The sequence below is a fragment of the Silurus aristotelis genome (assembly GCF_946808225.1).
Source record: "Silurus aristotelis genome assembly, chromosome: 15".
In the NCBI taxonomy this organism is placed as follows: domain Eukaryota; kingdom Metazoa; phylum Chordata; class Actinopteri; order Siluriformes; family Siluridae; genus Silurus; species Silurus aristotelis.
In genome coordinates this window covers 10,391,795-10,412,714 of record NC_139588.1, presented here as the reverse complement: position 1 = coordinate 10,412,714, position 20,920 = coordinate 10,391,795, and the positions used below count along the sequence as shown (strand labels likewise).

At 38.3% G+C, this 20,920-nt stretch overlaps 2 protein-coding genes across 3 annotated transcripts in view; both read left to right on the top strand.

Annotated features, from left to right (window-relative positions):
* The window catches only part of xkr6b (XK, Kell blood group complex subunit-related family, member 6b), a gene marked incomplete at its 5' end in the record, with an annotated part of 43,349 nt that extends 40,594 nt beyond the window's left edge, over positions 1-2,755 (top strand). The window contains 2 exons of the mRNA XM_083561970.1: positions 238-434; positions 1,503-2,755. Of these exons, the coding sequence (XP_083418096.1) occupies positions 238-434; positions 1,503-2,476 (1,171 nt within the window). The 3' untranslated portion in view covers positions 2,477-2,755. The remainder of the gene's footprint in view (positions 1-237; positions 435-1,502) is intronic.
* A 6,268-nt stretch (positions 2,756-9,023) lies between these two features.
* ccm2 (CCM2 scaffold protein) lies at positions 9,024-20,740 on the top strand. 2 transcript variants are annotated; one of them, XM_083561995.1, is made up of 11 exons: positions 13,818-13,961; positions 14,042-14,734; positions 15,382-15,558; positions 16,035-16,118; positions 16,218-16,401; positions 16,680-16,810; positions 17,859-18,000; positions 18,312-18,366; positions 18,523-18,664; positions 18,856-18,994; positions 19,856-20,740. In XM_083561995.1, the coding sequence occupies exons 2-11, from the start codon at positions 14,723-14,725 to the stop codon at positions 20,140-20,142; spliced, it is 1,353 nt and encodes a 450-aa protein (XP_083418121.1). In that variant the 5' UTR covers positions 13,818-13,961; positions 14,042-14,722; the 3' UTR covers positions 20,143-20,740. The 2 variants fall into 2 exon arrangements, with proteins under 2 accessions (XP_083418120.1, XP_083418121.1); XM_083561994.1 differs by lacking the exons at positions 13,818-13,961; positions 14,042-14,734 and adding an exon at positions 9,024-9,420.
* The last annotated feature ends 180 nt before the right edge of the window (positions 20,741-20,920 follow it).

Here is a 20,920-nt window from a genome sequence, read left to right as displayed (position 1 = left end):
GAATGTTTTTTATGGCCAAGTGTGATCACACACTGAATTTCTTTCTTTCTTTCTTTCTTTCTTTCTTTCTTTCTTTCTTTCTTTCTTTCTTTCTTTCTTTCTTTCTTTCTTTCTTTCTTTCTTTCTTTCGTTTCAACATATTACCACATATTTATGATTGCTGTGATTTCCCTGTTGTTTCCTCCATTTTCAGACTATCCCTCCTTTCTTTTCCCTTTGTGCATCTGCATTCTTCAGGTATATCCGGACCATGTACCTCGGCATACAGAGTCGGAGGCAAAAGGAAAATCATCGGCGTTTCTATTGGGCCATGATGTACGAGTATGCTGATGTGAACATGCTTCGTCTCCTCGAGACCTTTTTGGAAAGCGCCCCACAGTTAGTGCTCCAGCTCTGCATAATGATCCAGAAGAACCGCGCTGAGACGCTGCAGTGTAAGGAATGCCCCAAGGCTCAGTGCTAGGACTGCTGACGTTTCTGCATTGTGTTACAGTTAAACTGCTTCTGTGCTTTGAAAACATTAAGGATTTTTAATATTTTTGTGTAATTATTTATGAAAACTTCAGAATGATAGTAAGTTTATAGAAAGTTTTTTTTATTCTTTTTTGTATAGTTGCAAACCACTGAAAATACTATTGTTGTACATTATAGAGGTTTCTGATGCAATGTTTGCTTAAAATTGTTTTGATTTGCTGTTCAAAATGACTACCTTATTATACACATTGCATATAAAATCTTTGTGATTAGAAATTAGGTTAGATTTACTTTTGAATTTTTCATGCTCATACTAAGCGGAATGCATGAGAGACAATTCTGCTTTTGAGGCCAGACAAGTGTATTACTCCCTGGATCTCATGATTTTGTGTTGCATCAATCCGTTAAAAATTTTATATTCATTCATCCTTTTCTATAAAAAAATATATGACTGACTTCTGTCTGAGTCGAAACAGTCTAAGAACTGTTACATTTAACACTTTTGAGTATCCAGAATTTGTGGGGACAAACCTTCAGCTGAGCAGATAAGTGCACTCACAGCAACGCAGAAGTCTCTATGAATATCCTGAAGAACACTGAGCAGGATGAATAGTAAACTTGGCTATGGTTTAAAAAAAGATACATAGAAAAAGAAAGAGGTAAGTGTTAGAAAACATATCTAGGATTAAGTATATAAGTAATTAGAGACATGTATACTAAATTGAAAAGTGTTTAGAAGTCATTTTCTTTATGTTTTATATTTATTGCATTTTGTTCTAGCATGCACTGTCACACTGAATAAGTAATTAGACTAGATCTTTTTAGTTTTCTTAACATTATTTTAAAACTTTTTAGCTATTATTATAGATCATTCCTTATGTTATCATTTTAACTTTTTGTTTCGAAAAAAAAAAACATCACCTTTGACCAATATTCAGAATGCTGTACACAACAAATCATGTATGGTCAGTTTGATCCTTTCTGCCTATTTGTCTTCCTTCTGTCAATCCTCCCCACCCTCACTGCAGGCGTGTCAGCTGTTGCCTCTCTCTTGTCTCTCTCCTGGGTGCTGGCCTCCTACCATAAGCTTCTGCGTGACTCTCGCGATGACCAAAAGAGCATGAGCTACCGTGGAGCTGTGGTGCATCTTCTGTGGCGCTTCTTCACCATTTCCTCAAGGGCACTGTCCTTTGCCCTCTTTGCCTCGGTTTTCCATCTCTACTTCGGCATTTTTGTGGTGCTACACTGGTGTGCTATGGCCTTCTGGGTGATTCATGGTGGCACCGACTTCTGCATGTCCAAGTGGGAAGAGGTGCTCTTCAACATGGTCGTTGGTGTGGTCTACGTCTTCTGTTGGTTCAGCGTGAAGGAAGGCAGGACTCGATACCGAATGGTAGCCTATTACTCGCTGGTGTTAGTGGAGAACACTATCCTGACTGTCTTGTGGTATGTCTACAGAGACCCCATCACTACTGACTCGTATGCTGCGTCTGTGTTCTGCGGTGTCTTCCTGTGCTTTGCCTCAGGAGTGGCCTGCATGGTCCTCTACTATGGGGTTTTGCATCCAATGGGTCCCAGGCTGAGGGTCCTGGCAAGCTCCTGCTGCGCTGAGCTCCTCTGGGGCCTCCCCCTGCCCCCAGAGGCTGAGCCTATGGCCCCGACCCCAGGGCCTCGTGGCTCTCAGGCCACCCCCACTCGGGGCATGGCTTCAGGGGAATACGAAGAAGCCGAGGAAGCTGCCACAGATACCTGCTTGCCTGTATTCCAGGTGAGGTCTACAGAGCCCACTGATGCAGCAGGTCGGCTTATACACCCTGAGGGGCCCCTGATTAAGATTGACATGCCCAGGAAGCGATACCCAGCCTGGGACGCACACTTTGTAGACCGTCGTTTGCGGCGGACTATAAATATCCTTCAGTACATCAGCCCCAATGCAGTGGGCATCAGGTACAGGGATGGGCCTCTCCTCTATGAGCTGCTCCAGTATGAGTCCTCCCTATAAAGGCACCCCTCATCTCTCTCTCTTTTACATACACACGTACACACACAAACATACACAAACACACACATATTCACACATGAACACACACACTGCTTCACCTCTCTCCATGTGGGTGCTTATTTTCTTCATTTATTCAGCCAAGTTATTAGAGTATTTCCAAGATCTAAAATGGTCTAAACAGAGAAAATATATCATTTATTTTCACAAATGAAGAGAATATTATTACAGAAATGGAGAACTATGTCAAAAATAAGCAGTCCTGCAATGGGGCCCTTGTTATGTGGACGTGTGCCACCAATATATATATATATATATATATATATATATATATATATATATATATATATATATATATATATATATATATATATATAAATGTTGGCTAGTGTCTTTGTCCCTGCTAACTCTGAGATGTGCAAAGTCTCATGGGAATGATGGAGGACCATAGCACTCATTATCTTAATTTTTGGATTTCCTGGGAATTCATCCTTGTGCCTAATTTAATTATGAGTAATTGTGTTGATATAGGACCCAAAAGGGATCAGCACTATCTAACAGTCCTGTAGAACACTTTTTTTTTTTTTTTTTTAAAGAAAAGCACACAATGAGCATAGCATGTTTAATCTTTACTGATATTAGGACAAAGGTTTCTCAGTGTCTCTTTACTGACCTCTGCTGAAGTCTCGCTAATATTTGGTTGATTACCCATGACTGACTTTCATTTAGTTTTCCAATAATTAGATATTTAAAGACCCAAATTAAGAGTAATAACACTGCCATAAACACTTTAGTAATTACGAAAGCCTTAAAATATAAAATGCGTTTGTGTTTTTTTCTTATCCATTAGTGGGGGGTGTAAAAATCAAAATAAATGTGCATGGGTGTTATTCCATTTTGCATAAACGTACTGTATGCATTATTTGTCAATGTTTGCACATTTGAATTAATATTATGGGCATATGGATTAAAGCTTAATAGCTGTTGGAGTCATTTATTTAAACAATGTCTGTGAATGAGGAAATCCTAAAGCCTGGGGGGTTGAGGGTTTTAATTATCAAAAACAATGGTCAGTATAAACACCTATACCTTAGAGCACAAAAAAAGAAAAATCCTTGCAGAATGCGGTGCTAAGACTAATCTCTTGGATTCCTCCATCATTCCCTATTCTTGAGAAGGTTCAGCAGTTGTTAAAAATAAGCTATGAGTTGCACAAGATTTGTAAATTGTGCACTATTCTTACTATGAGTTTTTCATTAGGAACCTTTTATTATGTTGGTGTGCACTGTAATATACACAAAAGAAAGGGTTATTTTATCTGATTTTTATGATAAAGGATGCATGCTAAGGCTGTGTACTTTGATGAATAATTGGGTTCTCCAAATGTGCCAGCCAATGTGTGGAAGTTTCAATGGTGCTGCTCTTTTGCAAAATAACTAATAGTTCTGTCGCGGTATTGTCAATCTCTTGTACATAGAGCACTGCACCTCGTTTTAAGGAAGAAGTACACTAAAAGGGAATGTGGTGTGTGATGAGTTTGCCATGATGAACTATAAATATCTGTCAAAAATTTGGAAACAATTAGTTTTTGGTTGTTTTTTTAAAAGACACATACAAGTTCCTTTTGTTTAAATGCAACAAACAACATAATTTAACAGTATTATTCATTTTCATCAAACTGTCACCATAGGCAGTTTTAGAAGGTTTTGGATGAAAGACATGTAGCTTTGACATTTCTCTTTATATTTGGAGAACATGTAGGTCAAATGTTTTAGATTTAGGTAAAAGGTTTAATGTTGCAAGAAATACTAAACCAACATGGCTCCAACATGGCTCCATGCAATTTGGTCTGGACTGTGGCTCATCAGACTAGACTGTAATGGAACCAACTTCACCAAACAGCAAGACAATGAGGCCAAGCATATGGTCAAGTTCTGTAAGTGTAAATTAGAGAGCAAACAGTGAGCCAGAGTGTTGTCTAACATGAAGTGGCCGAGTCACCACACCGAAACCCTACAGAACTGCTGGATGTTTCCAAAATTTTGACAGACACATACATACACACACACATACATACACACACACACACACACACACACACACACACACACACACATATATATATATATATATATATATATGGTGTGTGCGTGTGTGAAATTATCAGTTTTTCATTGTGTGCTATAACCTTTAGAAATTTGTTTCTAATAAGATTTGTCTCAGCAGCTTAATAGGTACTTCTACTACTACTAATAATAATAATAACATAGGATGCCAAGGTTCACTGCAAAAATTGAGACATGGGCTACTACAGACCCCTTTGTGCCTGCTGTAATTTCAGAAGCAGACTTCAGACTGGTTGTAGTGGATGGGGTGATGGGGTTTTTTTTGCCAAGGATGGAAAAGAGTGATTGGACAAGACAAAAATGTGTCACACACACAAATTTCTATTCCACTGATCTTTGAGTCAGTTGTCCAACATTTCGGGTCTATCCTTGGTTGCTGCTTTGACCCTTACACCCTGCTCATGAGAATAAGATTGGGTATATATTCTGATGCAAATATTTTATCCCAAGACAGAAGCCAGGAAATTGTTCATACCAGAATCTAACAATTTCACCATGCTCTTTTAGACACCCTTGCTTTTGTTCTACTGAGAAAAAAATAATTAGCTTTAGCAGAAAAAAAACCCCAGCAAGTTTAAGCTATAGAGTAGATCCAGTAGCATTTGTGTGACTTGTGTAATATCGCTGACTACACCCTATGAACCCAGAGGCCTACGGCTCTTTTAGGTGCTTGGCACATTGTCGCACTGTTGTTTGCTGGGATATTCCCCGATACCTGCTAGTGTGAATGATTAAAATGAATGTGATGGTTGGATATGTTGGCTGCCCGGCACCCCCCTGCTGTGTTCACACTTCACATGCACACTTCGCTACTACAGTATTAACACTCTTTCATGAGAGAGATACACATTTAACCAGGTGCAAATACACTGTGATTTCTTCTCCCCTTCACTGCTATATCTGAAAGAATTTCTGTGGAGAGGACTAAGTTGGCTAATGGAATTATGTTCATATGTATAGATTACTGCCTTACAAGACAATAAATGACAAATGAACAGCTGTATAATCGACACTTGACACTCAAATCTTTCACCACATAAAAGTAGACAGAAAAGAGTAGCCAACAATAGTCCTGTATTAACAGATACTTTGTGGTGCCTTTTTTCACTGGGTGCTTCTCTCTAGCCATGGCAGCCGGTACAGCAAACAACAATGCCAGTGTCTCTTGCTCTTTTTCATATTACACACGGTACTGTAACCAATTTTAACTGAAATGAAAACTGCATCAAATAGGCTTGACGTGCTGACATTCCTATCCTCAAGAGGCTTTTCTTTGCAAAACTAAATTACCAGAGAGAAAAACAAAAGGCAATACTTAAGATCTGCTTGAATATCGGGCTATAAGTTTTTTCTAATTTGAGCAGACATTCATAATGAAAGCCTCTTTATGATTTTGGTCCAATTGGAATTTAATAAGTAATTTGAATGTCCATTATTCAACAGGGTTCACGAAAGTGATACACAGTTGTGAAGATGTTTAGCAATGAATTTGATGTATTTCTGTCTTATGCCTTCCTCTGTCTTGCAAGATGAATGATCTGTAGTGCCAACAAGTTAACCTTTTTCTGTCTGTTGTTTGTCTTGTGAACCAAAATTTCTTAACCAAATGGATTTCTGCCTGCAAAAACATACGTAGGAACAAAATGAGTAGGAGAATTATATTGTATGCAGACAAGGCGTTGACTGGGTCCATTGTGGAAATCTTTTTGAAGGACGTTATAGGAAGCACAGAAGTCTCTAAAGGCATATATTGCTGTCTTTACCCACAGACTGCCCTGACATCAGCCCGCTTCCTAGCATGTCCACAGAATGCCTCCTGCGGCGGCAGCGTCCAATATGTTTTTGCATGTTCCCCTTCTTGGGCGCAGTGTTTCACTCGTTCCCTGGGTTCTTTCAAAGCATTGCCAAGTAGTGACTCATTGCGCCAGGTTCAGTATCAACCTGTACTGTTGTGCCATCTGTATTAAAACAGAGCCAAATGTTCTTTAGACAAAGTAAATGAAAAAAAACAACAAATGGTGCAATTTATGTTTGTCGACCTGGTGCTTACAGACGAATTTTAAAGGTGCTACCACAGAATGTGGACTGCAGGACCCTATGTCGCGGCTCTGAGAGCAAGGCAGCCATCTGAAGGATCTGCTCCTTTAATGTCACATACTCTTTAACTCTGGAAGAACAAGCACCTCAACATAGTTTACAGCTGAACTTTCGACTCTTAAAATATGGTGGCACTTATTATTTCTCAACATGCACAAAGAAGCGACAGTGGAAAAATAATTCGTCATTTCATCGGTTTTTATAAACTTCCCTTGTTTTGTATCTGCACTAGGGTTTTCCCTTTCCAAACAAGAAAAAAAAGATACAAATTCATCATTCTGACATTCATCCAGAGGCATAACAATAATACTGATAAAAGGAATTGCTGACAAAAAGAAAATGCAGAAGGTGATTGCTGTGTTGTATATTCCTGTCATCTCTATGTCCAGAACCTGTGTGTATCTCTTTTTTTTTGTTGTTGTTATTGTTACTGTAGGTCTGGCTGTAATATTTTGTTGGAAATTGATCTTATTAATGGCTATGGTTGTCAGATGAAATGCTGCTGATTTTAGAATTGTTATCAATGCTGTGACAGACTGATTCGATTACATTTTTGCTTGTGTTCAACTGTTCATGTATTTGATGAGTATGTAACCATATCCCAGAATTACATGGGGTATTTAAGAGCATTGATTAAAAAAAAAAAATCAGCAAACCATTTGCTACTGTGTGTAGCATTTACTTTTCTGACTATTATATTTACTTATATTGAAAACTTAAAGAGAAGTTTATCTAATGTTGTCAAATAGAATTCAAAGTCAGTTGTTTCACCGGGTCCCCATTATCTGAAAAAAATCTGATGTCCAGTATTGTATAATGCCCTATCTTTTAGGGAACAACATTAATGATGTTAATAACACATGGTGCTACAGTTGTTTTTGTATACTTTGATTTTTAGATGGGAAAAAAATTGAATAATACATCAGAAGTGAAAAAAAAAATTGTCAAGCTTTACTGTCAATCATTAGATGAGATTTTTCTGTTAAGACACAAAAAGGAATATACGGTTTGAACGTGTGTGCAAATATACCATAAGATGTATACTGTATACACTTGCACAGTTTGCCCAATGAAAGATTAAAAGTGGTTATATACAGATGTATATGTACAGATGTGTATGTGAATGTACTGATATGATAGAGATAGACTTCCAAGAGTAACATATTGTTGTTTAATAAAGAATTAATACATTCTATAATTCACTCCATTATTACATTTTTTTTTTCGTTCATTTTATAGTAGAACAATAAGAATATTACTATTATCCATGGTATATATGTATAAAAATGATAATAATAAAAAAATATATATATAAATATATATAAATATATAATATATATACACACAGACCAGGCATAACATTATTGACGGGTGACTGGATAACACTGATTATCTCTTCATCATGACACCTGTTGGTGGGTGGAATATATTTCTCAAAATTGATGTGTTAGAAGCAGGAAAAATGGGCAAGTGTAAGGCTTGAGCGACTGGGTCAGAACATCTCCAAAAGTGTTCAAATGTGGTGAACAGTGTTGACCAGGCTGACCCTTAAGGTCCGATCCTACAGATGAGCTTCTTTAGCTCAAATTGCTGAAGAAGGGAACAACACAATATTAGGCAGGTGGTCATAAGGTTATGCCTGATTGGTGGTAATAAACACAGAATAATAGGATACAGGAAAATTCACAATCTATATGCAGACATAAGATACATTTAGAATTTCTTAAAGTAGGGTTCAGGGACCCTCATGGGCCCAGTAGGCATAGCGCAACATCTTAATCTTATTATTGGAAATCATAATCCACCATTATAAGAGTTGTTGTATTATTGCCCTCTTACAGCATTTGAATTTAATATTTCAAAGAGTATCCAAATTATTTCTGCATACATTTAAATGTGAGAATGATATATTGGAATAGTTGGAGTATGATTACAACATAAAATCTGTACTCTAAAGTTGAATTATTTTTAATAGTTAACGGGTCCGAGTGCAAAAAGGGAGAGAGACAGAGAGGGGGGTAACAACTTTATTTTGTACTTTGCATTATGCTTACGCTTTTTCCATGTAGGAATATTTTAGTAAATAAGCAGATGAATAAATAAATACACATATATATACACACACGTGTATAGACAGAGAGAGATACATGTACAGAGACAGAAGGAGAAAGAGACTACACGGGACAAAGTATGAGTTTGTTAATTATGCGTTTACTTAATCAACTTGCTATAAACATGGAATATTTGTATTTTTATTTTACATTTTTAGCCTGATCCAAAATTCCAGTTATAGTGGAGCATGCCCACTAGCCATCCTGTTACTGCAAACTTTCCAGTCCGCGCAAAGCATTCTGGGAAAAGTGTCCTACGCCCAAAATGGCGGCACGATTAAAAAGTTTGCTCCTGTTTTTGTTCTAGTTGGAAGTTTTTTCTTTTTGAACTTTGTCTGCTTTCGTTCTCGCACAAGTCTCCGTCCAGACGTGAAGGAAGAAGGCTGTTTACTTCTACTATTGCCAGGAATAAGCGACAGAACTGCGGTTTTATTTCAGTTGGTAGAGTTTCCGAGCGGTGGAGCGGTGCTCTGATTATCGTTACTGTAGAGAGAGAGGGAGAGAGACCAGTGTTTAGTGAAGCAATTTAAACCCTGATAGCCTCCTCTATCCCATTAAACATGAATAGCATTTGTACCTAGAGATGGGGGATGATGAGAAGAAAATTAAAAAGGTAAGTTCTGTGCGTGTCTGTCAGATTTAGGCTGATGTTTTCATGTGTATGTACAGGAGCAGGCTAGCTAGCGTCCTAGCTTAGCCACAGAGCTAGCGAGTTCCCCGACCTTTTATCTTAAACATGTCTATTGAACTTTGGTGTTCTTATGGATGATATTCATATTAATATAAACTCCCAGGTTATTATACAATATGTCATTACAAACAGTGGGTTTTATTATAACCACACTTTCAAGGTTTCTCCCTTTAACTGTCAAATATGTAGTGACTGCTCAGAAAAAAACTACTCACATATTTGAAGATTTATATTAATAATAATAATAATAATAATAATAATAATAATGTTGTCTATTGTTCTAAATATTCTTGAATTTTCCCCCAAACACTACCCACCAAGTTATGTTTCTAGTCTCATTTGTTTTTAATTTCTAAGGTCTGCTTTAAATCTAATAAATTCCAGGTCAATAAAATGATACAGAAATTAAGACATTAAAATCTGCGATTATGGAAAACTACCAATGAGTTTGCCTGACATGAAGCAGAGTTACTTTTGGTATCCCAGCATTGATTATTTTCCAATAACAGCCCTTAATTGAAGTGTTTTATTCTTCTATTATTCGATATCTTGCTAACGAATCCAAATTGCAATGTGTTAATGATGTTTGTCGTCAATTTAGTGATGTGGATCAGCTGCAGAAAAAAGTTAGTTCTATTTCTAACACCATCCTCACCAGCCCGTTACGTTTTCTCCCTTAACACGGCTTTTCATATTAATGAGTAAGTGCAAAGCCCTTCCTCTGACTGATACGAAGCGCTGACACTCTTTCGGTAAACATCGGTGAAGAAAGCTGTTGTATTCTAGAAACATTTCCACATGGTTTTCATTTGGTTTCATGGTGTGTCCAGCATGTGAAAGTTGTCACTTCAGAAAATATCAAATAAAAAAAATGTGATTTGTTACTGCAAACATTTGATCTGTTATTATAGTGTTATAGAAAATGAATCACCACCAGACAGATCATATTCAACCAATTCACGTGGTACAACTACTTCTGAACCACACTGTGTTGCGAAACAGACTCTGAGTTTAGTGGGGTTAATGTTTTTGAAGGGAACAGGGTGGTGAGAAAGGTGTTATAAACAGATGCTGGACGTGGTTTGCAGGTGATCCATGTCATTAAATGTTGAATACAAACAAGTACACCAGGTAATTCATTGATGAATTTAGTTATATTATTAATACAACTGAGCAGCTATGCAGTTAGGGGCTTTGCTCAGGGGCCCAGAAGTGGCAGCTTGGTGTGGTTGGGATTTGAACTCACAACCGTTGGATCCAAAGACCAATGCCTTAACCACTAAGCAATCACTTCCCCACAGAGGAATGGGGATTTTAATATTAGAGAAATAAAACACTGCAGAAAAAGCTCTTATTGAAAATGATGGTACTGTATAAAAAAAAAAATAAATGTAATTATAATGTGTCACTAAGTGCTTTTTTTTTTATTTCTCTATTATGTTAATTGAGATGGATGGATGGGTGGATGGATGGATGGATGAATAGAACATCGAATAGCACAGGCACAGAGCAATAAAATGAACAATAAAGGTTCCATTAAATATGTAAATGTATGAACAGCAAAAATAGTGTGTGTATATATATATATATATATATATATATATATATATATATATATATATATATATATATATATATATATAAAATGTGTATATATAGATATGTGGATATAGAAAACCTTTAATATATGCAAGAGGTTTGTAAGCGACTATTTACATACATATACACAGACATATGTATATATATTCACGTGTATGTAAAATGAGATGTACAGGTTGATTCACAATGTAAATACAGACATGAGATAAACTAGCATATGCTATGAATCTGCAACTATATACAGTTATAGTATTATAATCTGGAGAGACACAGAACCGAGCATGTGCTGCCATGTTGGTCTGACTTCTTAACTTTTAAACATTAGATTGGTTATTAATAATGATCTGAATAAACAAAAATCAAGGAAAGCCTGCCTTCAAATTATTTGATGTAGTACTCTGCGAGTCCTATAAATATTTTCTACCAGCCAAAAAATACAAGATGTAATGACCATAGGTTTCAAGCTTGCACATATAACAGAGCTAGTTTAATATCCCAGGTCATTTGAAAGACGTTTTGTCTGGCGGGCGTTTTGGCATATTGCGGCATCTTGAAATAAATTCAGCGTGTTGTGTCTATTCCTAGGCCTGTCAGCTCTGCCTTTAGACTTTCCCTCACCAAACACAAGGGAGAATAAAAGGCAGGGCTAGCTAAAGATGCAGACAGGATATAACTCCCCCGTGACTGCCTACTCACGAGCCAGAGGAGGAATCTCCCAAGCGTTGTTTCTTTTTCTTGTTAATCTGGAAAACAATAACACTCCCTCAGCTGAGCCGTCATTGTAGGGGTTTCTCAGGGAGTTTACAGACCATGTTGAGGAAATGAGCGCCATTTGCTCGGTCAGCAGGTGTGGCAGTCTGGAAGTGCTGGTCGCTTTATTTATTTATTTACCTTTTTCTTTTTTACTGATTTTCATTCAGTTGGTAATGCATTTGTGCAGTGCAATAATTGCAGAGATCAAAAGGCGTTGTGTTGTTTTATTTTTTTAATCATGAGAGGATAAAAGAGCCAGTGAAATTTGTTTGGTGGTTTTGATTTGATGCCATAATGTTTCTACATTTTAGAAATAGGAATTTAGGGTGGGGTGTGTAGACTTATTTCCCATGTCAGTTATCCCAATTCAACTTGTGTGAATAGACCAAATACTTACCATGTAAAACAGCTCAGCCCTTTATTTTTGTATGGACTGTAATACACTACTGAGCCAGCTGGAGGCAGCAGAAGCACTGCTTCTGTTTATTTGCTTCATATAGCACTGTGATAAGTGAACCAAATCAGAGCATCCCACACACACACACACACATATATATAAACAAATATGTAATTACACACCTTTATGCACCTGCTCTCGCTTCAAGGCAAATCATGTTTTATTGAAGAACTCGTCCTTAATATTAATTGTATTGTATTTAATGTATTGTAAGTATTGACAGCAAGGATTTCTGCATAAAGAGATGTTTAAGTAACACCAATGGAAGAATATTTTGTTGTCTGCACTTTATGTACACATTTTCTTTTTTTGGGAGAGTCTTCAGAATGGAGAACTTTGCACTTTTCTATCTTTTCTCTCCCTCTAAAAATAGCAAGATAACACAATGAGGCAATGACTATTTACCTTCTATAATAATGTAAGTGATTATTGGAACTAACTTATAGCCATCATGCATAAGCAGACAGAAATATTAATACATGAGTGATGGACATTTTACTCTATTAAATGTACTCATAAAAATATTAAATGGCGAATTTCACTTTGATTAATAAAACTTAACGTAATTGGGGAAAATGATCAGGTTTTTTCACACTGCATTAAATCTGCCTGTCAGTGACTATTTTTTTATCGCAGCATTCTGTTTTGTAATGGACGCAAGAAACAGACTAAAATATCATGGAAGAGAGATTTGAACAGCTCAGATTATAGCCAGAGGAGAGCCATCAGGTGTGTGTCGGTCGGCTTTATTTCCCCCCTGTAGCGTTGTCTCTGGTCGGATCTGCATGTCGGATCAGCGGCGGAGCTCGTCGGCTAGAAAGAGAACTCCGATTGGCTGATTGTCTTAGCGAATGAACGCGCGCGAGAAAAAAAACCCACTTGCGATTCTTGCGTTTGTCTTGCAACTTAAAAGAGATGATTGAAAAAAAAAGCTACACGGATCCTTTAGTAATGATCGCGGCAGGTGGAAACGCTTCTCACTTTATATATGTACAGTTCTAGCTCTTCCGGTTTTCCTGTTTGTATGCCGAATGCAGACTACTGCCACCTGCTGGTATGAGAGAGTTATGTTCTCTCACGCAAGGGCCGAACGTGCACACGCGGTTTGGTGCGTCAGATGCGTCTTCCTGATAATCGGCCTAATTTGCAGCACAACCGGCAGATGCCGATTAATTAAAAAATGGCCAAAATCAATCGGCAGTTCAAACCCTACCGCTGGCACTGTTGGGCCCTTAAGCAAGGTCCTCAAATCTCTCTGCTCTATAAGGTGCTGTATCAGTGCTGACCCGTAGCTCTAACAAACTAGGATATGTAAATCAAGAATTTCACTGTGCTGTAATGTACATGTGACACGTAGAAGCCCCATTGTTTCCCTTTCTTTCCTTTTTTGGTCACAATCTCTTTAAGGGCTGGTGTTGGGCATTGCTATCCAATCAGATCACCACAAGGTGGCACTGTTGGGGCAATACACAAGCTCAGTAAACACATTGCACAATTTCTCTTATAAATCATGAAGCTGTTACTTTAAAAGATTTTTGGTGTATATAGTCTGTGATTGCTTTAAACGATTGTAGTAGTGAGCTACTAAATATCTGAACTCTACAAAATGACCTTGTTGCTTACAGTTTAGTTCATTTTGTAATGTAACTATAAGGTCAGTTCCGATTGTTTCTGTAAATATGTTATTGGGTATGCGGTATAATATGTCTAACGTTTTGATGTGTTTTATTACAGTGGTTTTTTTTTAGGCCAACTGATCATATTTGCTGAAATCAGTTTCGACTTACAGGTTTGAAGTAGCTTTATTTCCCTTCACATAGTTCACCTGTAGAGTCTTATGTTCTCACATTACAGGTAAAAGCAGACTTGTGAAATGTTGATGCCCCTGTTGTGTCCCAGCATTGTGCTTCTTGAATAATTAAAGTAGTTCTAAAAACGGTAAGAGGAACGATTGGCACAAACAAATATATAACTGAGGAGAGAGTTTCTTTTTGTTTAAATAAATGTTAGGGCATATCTCACATTTAAATTTGTGGTTTTGCTGTACAGAATGTTAGTGATTTAGATTTCTTTTCCTGTTTTTAGCAAGAACAACTAAAAAGGAATAATGTCAGTTTCGCGTTTCATCACAGGAAGCTGTGGTCGCCCATCTTCCTTTTCGCAAACACTGCAGCAGCATTGAACGTATGATCGGTTGCGTGCGTGTGTTTTTTTTGTGGGCGGTGGAGTGTGCTGCCTTTTGCTACATTGAGGGCTGCTTGTTGCTGCGGTGGCTCGCGTGTCTTCTGCCACATGCCAGCTGTTGAGTAACAGCCGCAAGTGTGTTTGTGCAGGAGCGTTGTGTTTCGAAGACCACTGAAAACGACAGTTACTCTTTTTTTTTTTTCCTGGTGTGCGAGTTTCTATTAAGAAATCATGGAGATGGAGGTAGGTTTACCGGAAGCATTAGCTTTACTGGCTTTTCTGCAGATTTCAAAAAAGGTGCTTTTTCTTTCTTTTAATTAACATGCATTTCTCAAACTTGGAAAATGAGGAAGGGAACATGTGCACTACCCTCGTGTTTAATACTATCTGTTGGTTTACCACAGAGGAAATAGGCAGCCTTTCCACCAGTTTTTGGGGTAGTAATCCTCTGCTAACATAAAAAAAAAAAAAAGAAAAGAAAAGATTTTCTCGTGTGTTCATGCTCTTGTTTTTAAAAGAACACGTTTAATACTGTAGGGCGCAGCATATGTGCTCTGCATGAACAGTTCATCCATCTTGTTTTTGCTGTCAAAAGAGCATAGATGGAGGAATAGACTGAAGTCAGTATCTAAAATAGGTTTCTGTCTGAGTCTAAATTAGCATCAAACTACCTTCACTAGAAGCTTCTGGTCACTGTGGATACAGTTTCCACAGCAACTCAGGTGACATGGAACGTGTTAGTTTTACTAAATGATAACTAGTGGATGATAACCATCTCCTCTCGGCATTTAAGCAGTCTGAGGTCATGAGCGTGACTTAAAGAGCACTGTATGTACTTTACTCTTTCCTAATGCTCCCCTTCTTCTGTTTTTTTTTCCCCATCGGCACAGCCAGGTATCGTGTCTCCTTTCAAACGTGTGTTCCTGAAGGGGGAGAAAGGGAGAGATAAGAAAGCTCAGGAGAAGTGCACCGAACGACGGGCTCTTCACACTTTTTCACTCTCTGTCCCCGACCACCGGATTGACCCCGACATCCTGCTCAATGATTACATCGAGAAAGAGGTTAAGGTGAGCGGACTAACCTCGGTGGACTCACAACATAGAAGAGAGGTCCAACATGTAGGACTCGTCTCTGCTTTTATGGAAACGGTGTCAAAGGATACGAAGCAGCCGAGTGTGTTATTTAAACCAGGGGTTCTCGATCCTTTAGAAGGCAACGGGAAAAGAATCGCACAGTCCTGGCCAATACAGGTTTAATGAATAGATAACTTTAGACTTAAATGTGCACGGTAATATTTTGCACATTTTATAGCCGTTATGGTCCAATTTGACATTTATAACAGCCTTATTTTTTTTTCCCAGTTATTAGGGTGTGAAAAAAAACATTTCAAATGAGCTAGCTACTAGCAAAACCTTAAAAACCACTTATCTCATTTGTATTTAGTTATCAAGCCTGTTCAAAAAGTGCTTACTGTTGTTTTTCTCTTTTTCACACGTACGTGACCATATATTGATCTCTGTGTATGTATTTTGTTATGATGTAGTATTTGGGGCAGCTGACCTCAGTCCCAGGATATCTGAATCCCTCCAGTCGCACTGAGGTTTTGCAGTTGATTGACAATGCCAGGGTGAGGCGGCTATTTAACGATTTCATTTTCTTGGTTATGCAAATCAGTCGCAGAATTAATGAAATCTGTTCGCTTTTTTTCCCCCATTTCTGCTCCCAGAAGTCTCACCAGCTGGCAGGTCAGCTGACGTCGGAGCAAGATGCCGTGGTCAGCCTGTCCGCGTACAACATCAAGCTGGTGTGGCGTGATGGAGAGGACATCATCCTGAGAGTACCTATTCATGACATCGCTGCTGTTTCCTACATTCGAGATGACTTCCTTCACCTGGTGATTCTGAAAACAGGTACACTCGCACACTCTGGCCTTTCAGCGTCGCAGTTTTTCGCAAATACTTTGGTTTTTACACCCGAAACAGCATAATATTGTACAATATTCGTACATTTAATCTTTATTGACCACAATATTTTTCAGTTATAAATCCAGATACATTTAGGAGCTTTTTCCATCATTTGTGTGTGTGTGTGTGTGTGTGTGTGTGTGTGTGTGTGTGTGTGTGTGTGTGTGTGTGTGTGTGTGTGTGTGTGTGTGTGTGTGTATGTGTGTGTGTGTGTGTGTGTGTAGCCCAAGAGCCTGGAGGTTCTCCATGTCCGAGTACATGTCCAGAGCTGTCGAAGTCAACTACTTTGAGCTCTTTGTCTGAGAGTGGAGCTGTGGATGTCTGCTGCCTTCTCGTGCTGGCCGTCGAGAACAAGGTCACTAATTTGTTCATCTTAATTATATATGTTGGGTTGTAATGATGCACACAATTTACACTCGATACATGATTCAGGTAGAAACTTGGCAGCAATTAGCAAAACATAATCTATGCAAATGAATGCAACACAAATAAACCTTTACTGATCTCAGTTTAGTTTTTTTGGACTGGTACATTTTTATCTTATTTTGGTGGAACCCTGCTCACATGCAAACATTGGAAAAAAAGATTTTCACAGGCAGTTGGTTTCTTGCTGAAGTGTAAATATTTGTTATTCCTTACATTACTGGTATTTTATGATAAAGAGCCCACTTTATTATGCTTAAATTTAGCGCTGCACGATTAATTGTATCGCGATCTTCAGCTTGTGCGATTATTTGATGGCAAACAAAATTTTATTTAAGTGCCACTTACAAAAAAAAACAAAAAAAAAAACAGAGATTCCATTTAGGCAGTGCACGTGTGGCGTGTGCGGTCACGTGACTTTTCGGCGTGCAGCTGTAACAGATCTTGTTGGTTACGTGTGTGAAAAAAGAGACGACAGACGATGGTTCAAAAGACAGAGCTTTCTTTCATTTTTAGTTTTACAAATACACATTATAGCATTATCACTAATCTGTGTGCAATTTCCTTCATAACCCATCAAGTGGATTAATGGTGCCATTTATAATCGCAATCGTATATCGGAATACTGTCCACAATAATCGCAATAATAAGATTTTTTCCGAAATCGTGCAGCGCTTATTAAAATTGTTCAGTGCTCAGACACATGTAATTGAGTGGCTTGTTTTGAACAATGATAAAATACGCTGTATTTTTGCACCCATCATTTTTTTTAGACTTTCATTTCTCTTCCAATTGTTAAATCATGTAAATGTGTATGTTAAATAAATTAATAATTTCATATACATTTACAAAAAAATGCAGCACTACTGCTTTCTTCAAATTGTTGGCAGATGAATCAGTTTTTTATTTCCATTGTTTGCTAAATATAATTTTATATGTAGGCGAGATTTGATCTGTGGTCTATGGTTGTGTTGTTTCAGGCAGCAGCAGAGGAGCTCTGTCTCCTCCTCAGTCAGGTCTTCCAGATAGTCTACACAGAATCTACTATCGACTTCCTAGACAGGACCATCGACTTTCTTGATGGAACTACAACGCCCACCCGGCATCTCTCCCTCTACAGCGGTGAGTACAGGGGAGACGTTGGTGGTGAAATGTTCAACTTTTTAGTAATTTGTTTGTGGTTTATACAGCAGGGAAATCAGATGAATCTAGATTTAGTCTCTGATTTGAGGGATCAGATGTTTTGGTACTTGCATGCTTTGCAGTTGTTATAGTAAAGATGCATGTATTTACAGCTCAAGATTTGATATAAAGAAATGCTATACAGAGAAAATATGAAATTAAACTTGTGGCAGCAAAAGGGACGCTGTGTACTAAATAACAAATGCTGTACGCCATTCATCATCATTGCTTGTGTTTATTTTAATCTCAAGATGACTCCTCCAGCAAGGATGTTAAAGAGCCATTTGAAGGAGGTCCAGGCACATTGTAAGTATTTACTTGACTCTTGTATGTGCAAATCAGATTATTATTTCAGATGCCACACTTCTTCTTCTTCTTCTTCTTCTTGTTAACTAACTCATCGCTCTAGCTACCGCTGGTTTCATAGAACGCAATGATGCTAATTGTTTTGGCCATGCACAGCTTGTTTCAGGACTCAGAAGCAGCAGGACATTCTCCATGTTCATCGCCATCATCCACACCAGCTTCACCACAGGACAAAACAGCCAGTGAAAGTGAACTAAGCACAACAGCAGCAGAACTACTGCAGGACTACATGACCACGGTGTGTGTGTGTGTGTGTGTGTGTGTGTGTGTGTGTGTGTGTGTGTGTGTGTGTGTGTGTGTGTGTGAGAGAAAGAGATTTCGCTGTACTTTTTTATTGGTGTAATTTGTTTCACGACACTTTTAATGATGAATTTAAATGATTGTCTGGTTTTTGTTTTTTAAGTACTGGTTCTGTTTGTTTCTTTTTAGTTGAGAACAAAATTGTCCTCTCAGGAGATTCAGCAGTTTGCCACACACTTGCATGAGTACAGAAACGGTGCATCCATTCATGAATTCTGTATCAACCTGAGACAGCTCTATGGAGACAGCAGAAAGTTCCTCTTACTCGGTGAGCACAGTACGTCATTAAACACCATGGTGGTGCACCAAGGTGCAGTTTTCAACCGGAACCACATACAAAACACTGGTCTGCGTTTTGAGATTATTTATGGCTGATGCTTGTTTTGTCCTGTGTGGCTTATCTCTGACTTCTGACAACCATGTTGATGTATTAGCACAGACTATTGCCCAAGAAATTATTGAATTGCCCTTTTGGTCTCTTACTCTTTAACACACTAATCCCAAGAAACTTTAGCAACGTTTTGAGGCAGTATTTACCATCAGCAGTTGCGAGTTGGACAAGTGCGATTTTCTTTTTGAGAATTTTGTCATGTGTCTTAACAGTACAAAGTGTCCACCTGTCTTACACTAATTCTCCGTCAACATCTGATATATTTGAAGTAAATTGTTTTAAAATCAAGAAAAATGTAAGTAAAAAAACACGTATGTTGTAAAGTACAATTTCAGATTCAGTTCCCTCTTCTGCAAAGGTTTTGTACTGCATTTTGGGGTGTGGCTGTGGAAACTGTTTCATGTTAAATGAGGAGGCCTGGATGCAGTTGGCGTTTCAGGTCACCTTAAAGGTGCTTCTCAGGGTTCAGGACGCAGTGCAGGAGAATGAAGTTCTGCAAAGATAGAACATGTGCAAGCCCCTTAGTTCCACTGAAGGGAAATTCTAATGCTAAAGCATACAAAGGCATTCTAGACTGTTAGTGATTACAAACTTTTTGGTTATGTAGTGTACATAGAACTGGCCCAGGGGTCCGATTATTTGGTTGTTGTGCATGAAAAATTTATAAAATATTCATTTCTTCAACTTCAACTTCACCCATACTTAATTAGCCTACTAATCCTCCTCGTTGATTTACAGGTCTTAGGCCCTTCATTCCAGAGAAGGACAGTCAGCATTTTGAAAACTTCCTGGAAACCATCGGCGTGAAGGACGGCCGCGGCATCATCACTGACAGCTTCGGCCGCTACAGGCGTACAGCCAGTTCAGCTTCTGACTCAACCACCAATGGGAACGGGGCAGCAGGAGGATCAGATGAAGGAACAGTGTCCTCCGAGGGTGATGAGTGGGACCGCATGATCTCAGACATCAGCAATGACATTGAGGCCTTAGGGTGCAGTATGGACCAGGACGGTGTGTCACCCTGATGGCTGACCTTTGTCAGTGTCTCTAAGCCAACACCACTCGATATACTGACTGTAACATAGTTCACTGGTTCCTACACTTTTTCAAATGATGCTGGAATATTACTAGTTTTTTTGCCACCTCAGTTTAATCTGGCTTTTATACATTGTTGAGACCACATTGCAGTCATTCAACTGGATGATGGTGCTTTTCGAGACACTTGAAGTGCACACAGACCGTCTGTAGCTGTGCATGGCACAGATGATTCTTTCATGAGTGTTTATTGGCAGTATCTGCTATTGTTATTGAGACCGTAGCTTTTTTTAGGCTGATCTGAGACCAGCATTTAGGTTTCTTTTATGCACATATTAGGATAATTGCAAGATATGAAACCTCATTTTATTTTGTGAGCATTCGCATTTAAGATGAATGCACACAAATGCAAAACATCAGAGTCAAGTGTAATACTGTGACCGATGAGACGCAAAGCGAAGCGAAATTTATATTTTTATAAAGCACATTAAAATAATACGTTAGTCTGTGGATTCTAAGGAAAGTCATATGCATGAAAAATCAAGCAATCATCAGTATCAAATGTCAGTTTTAAAAAAGAAACCAACACCTTCCGTCTTACTTGCCTATTTTAGCAGTATTTTAACCCCCCATTCTCAACTGCTCGGTTGATTGTGAGATTAGTAATTAGCATGTCAAAAGCGATAAGCGCCAAGGGACATTTCTCAGATTCAGCACGAATTTCAGTTAGCAGTTGTGTGGATCAGGGGTTTCATGTAATTTGCCATT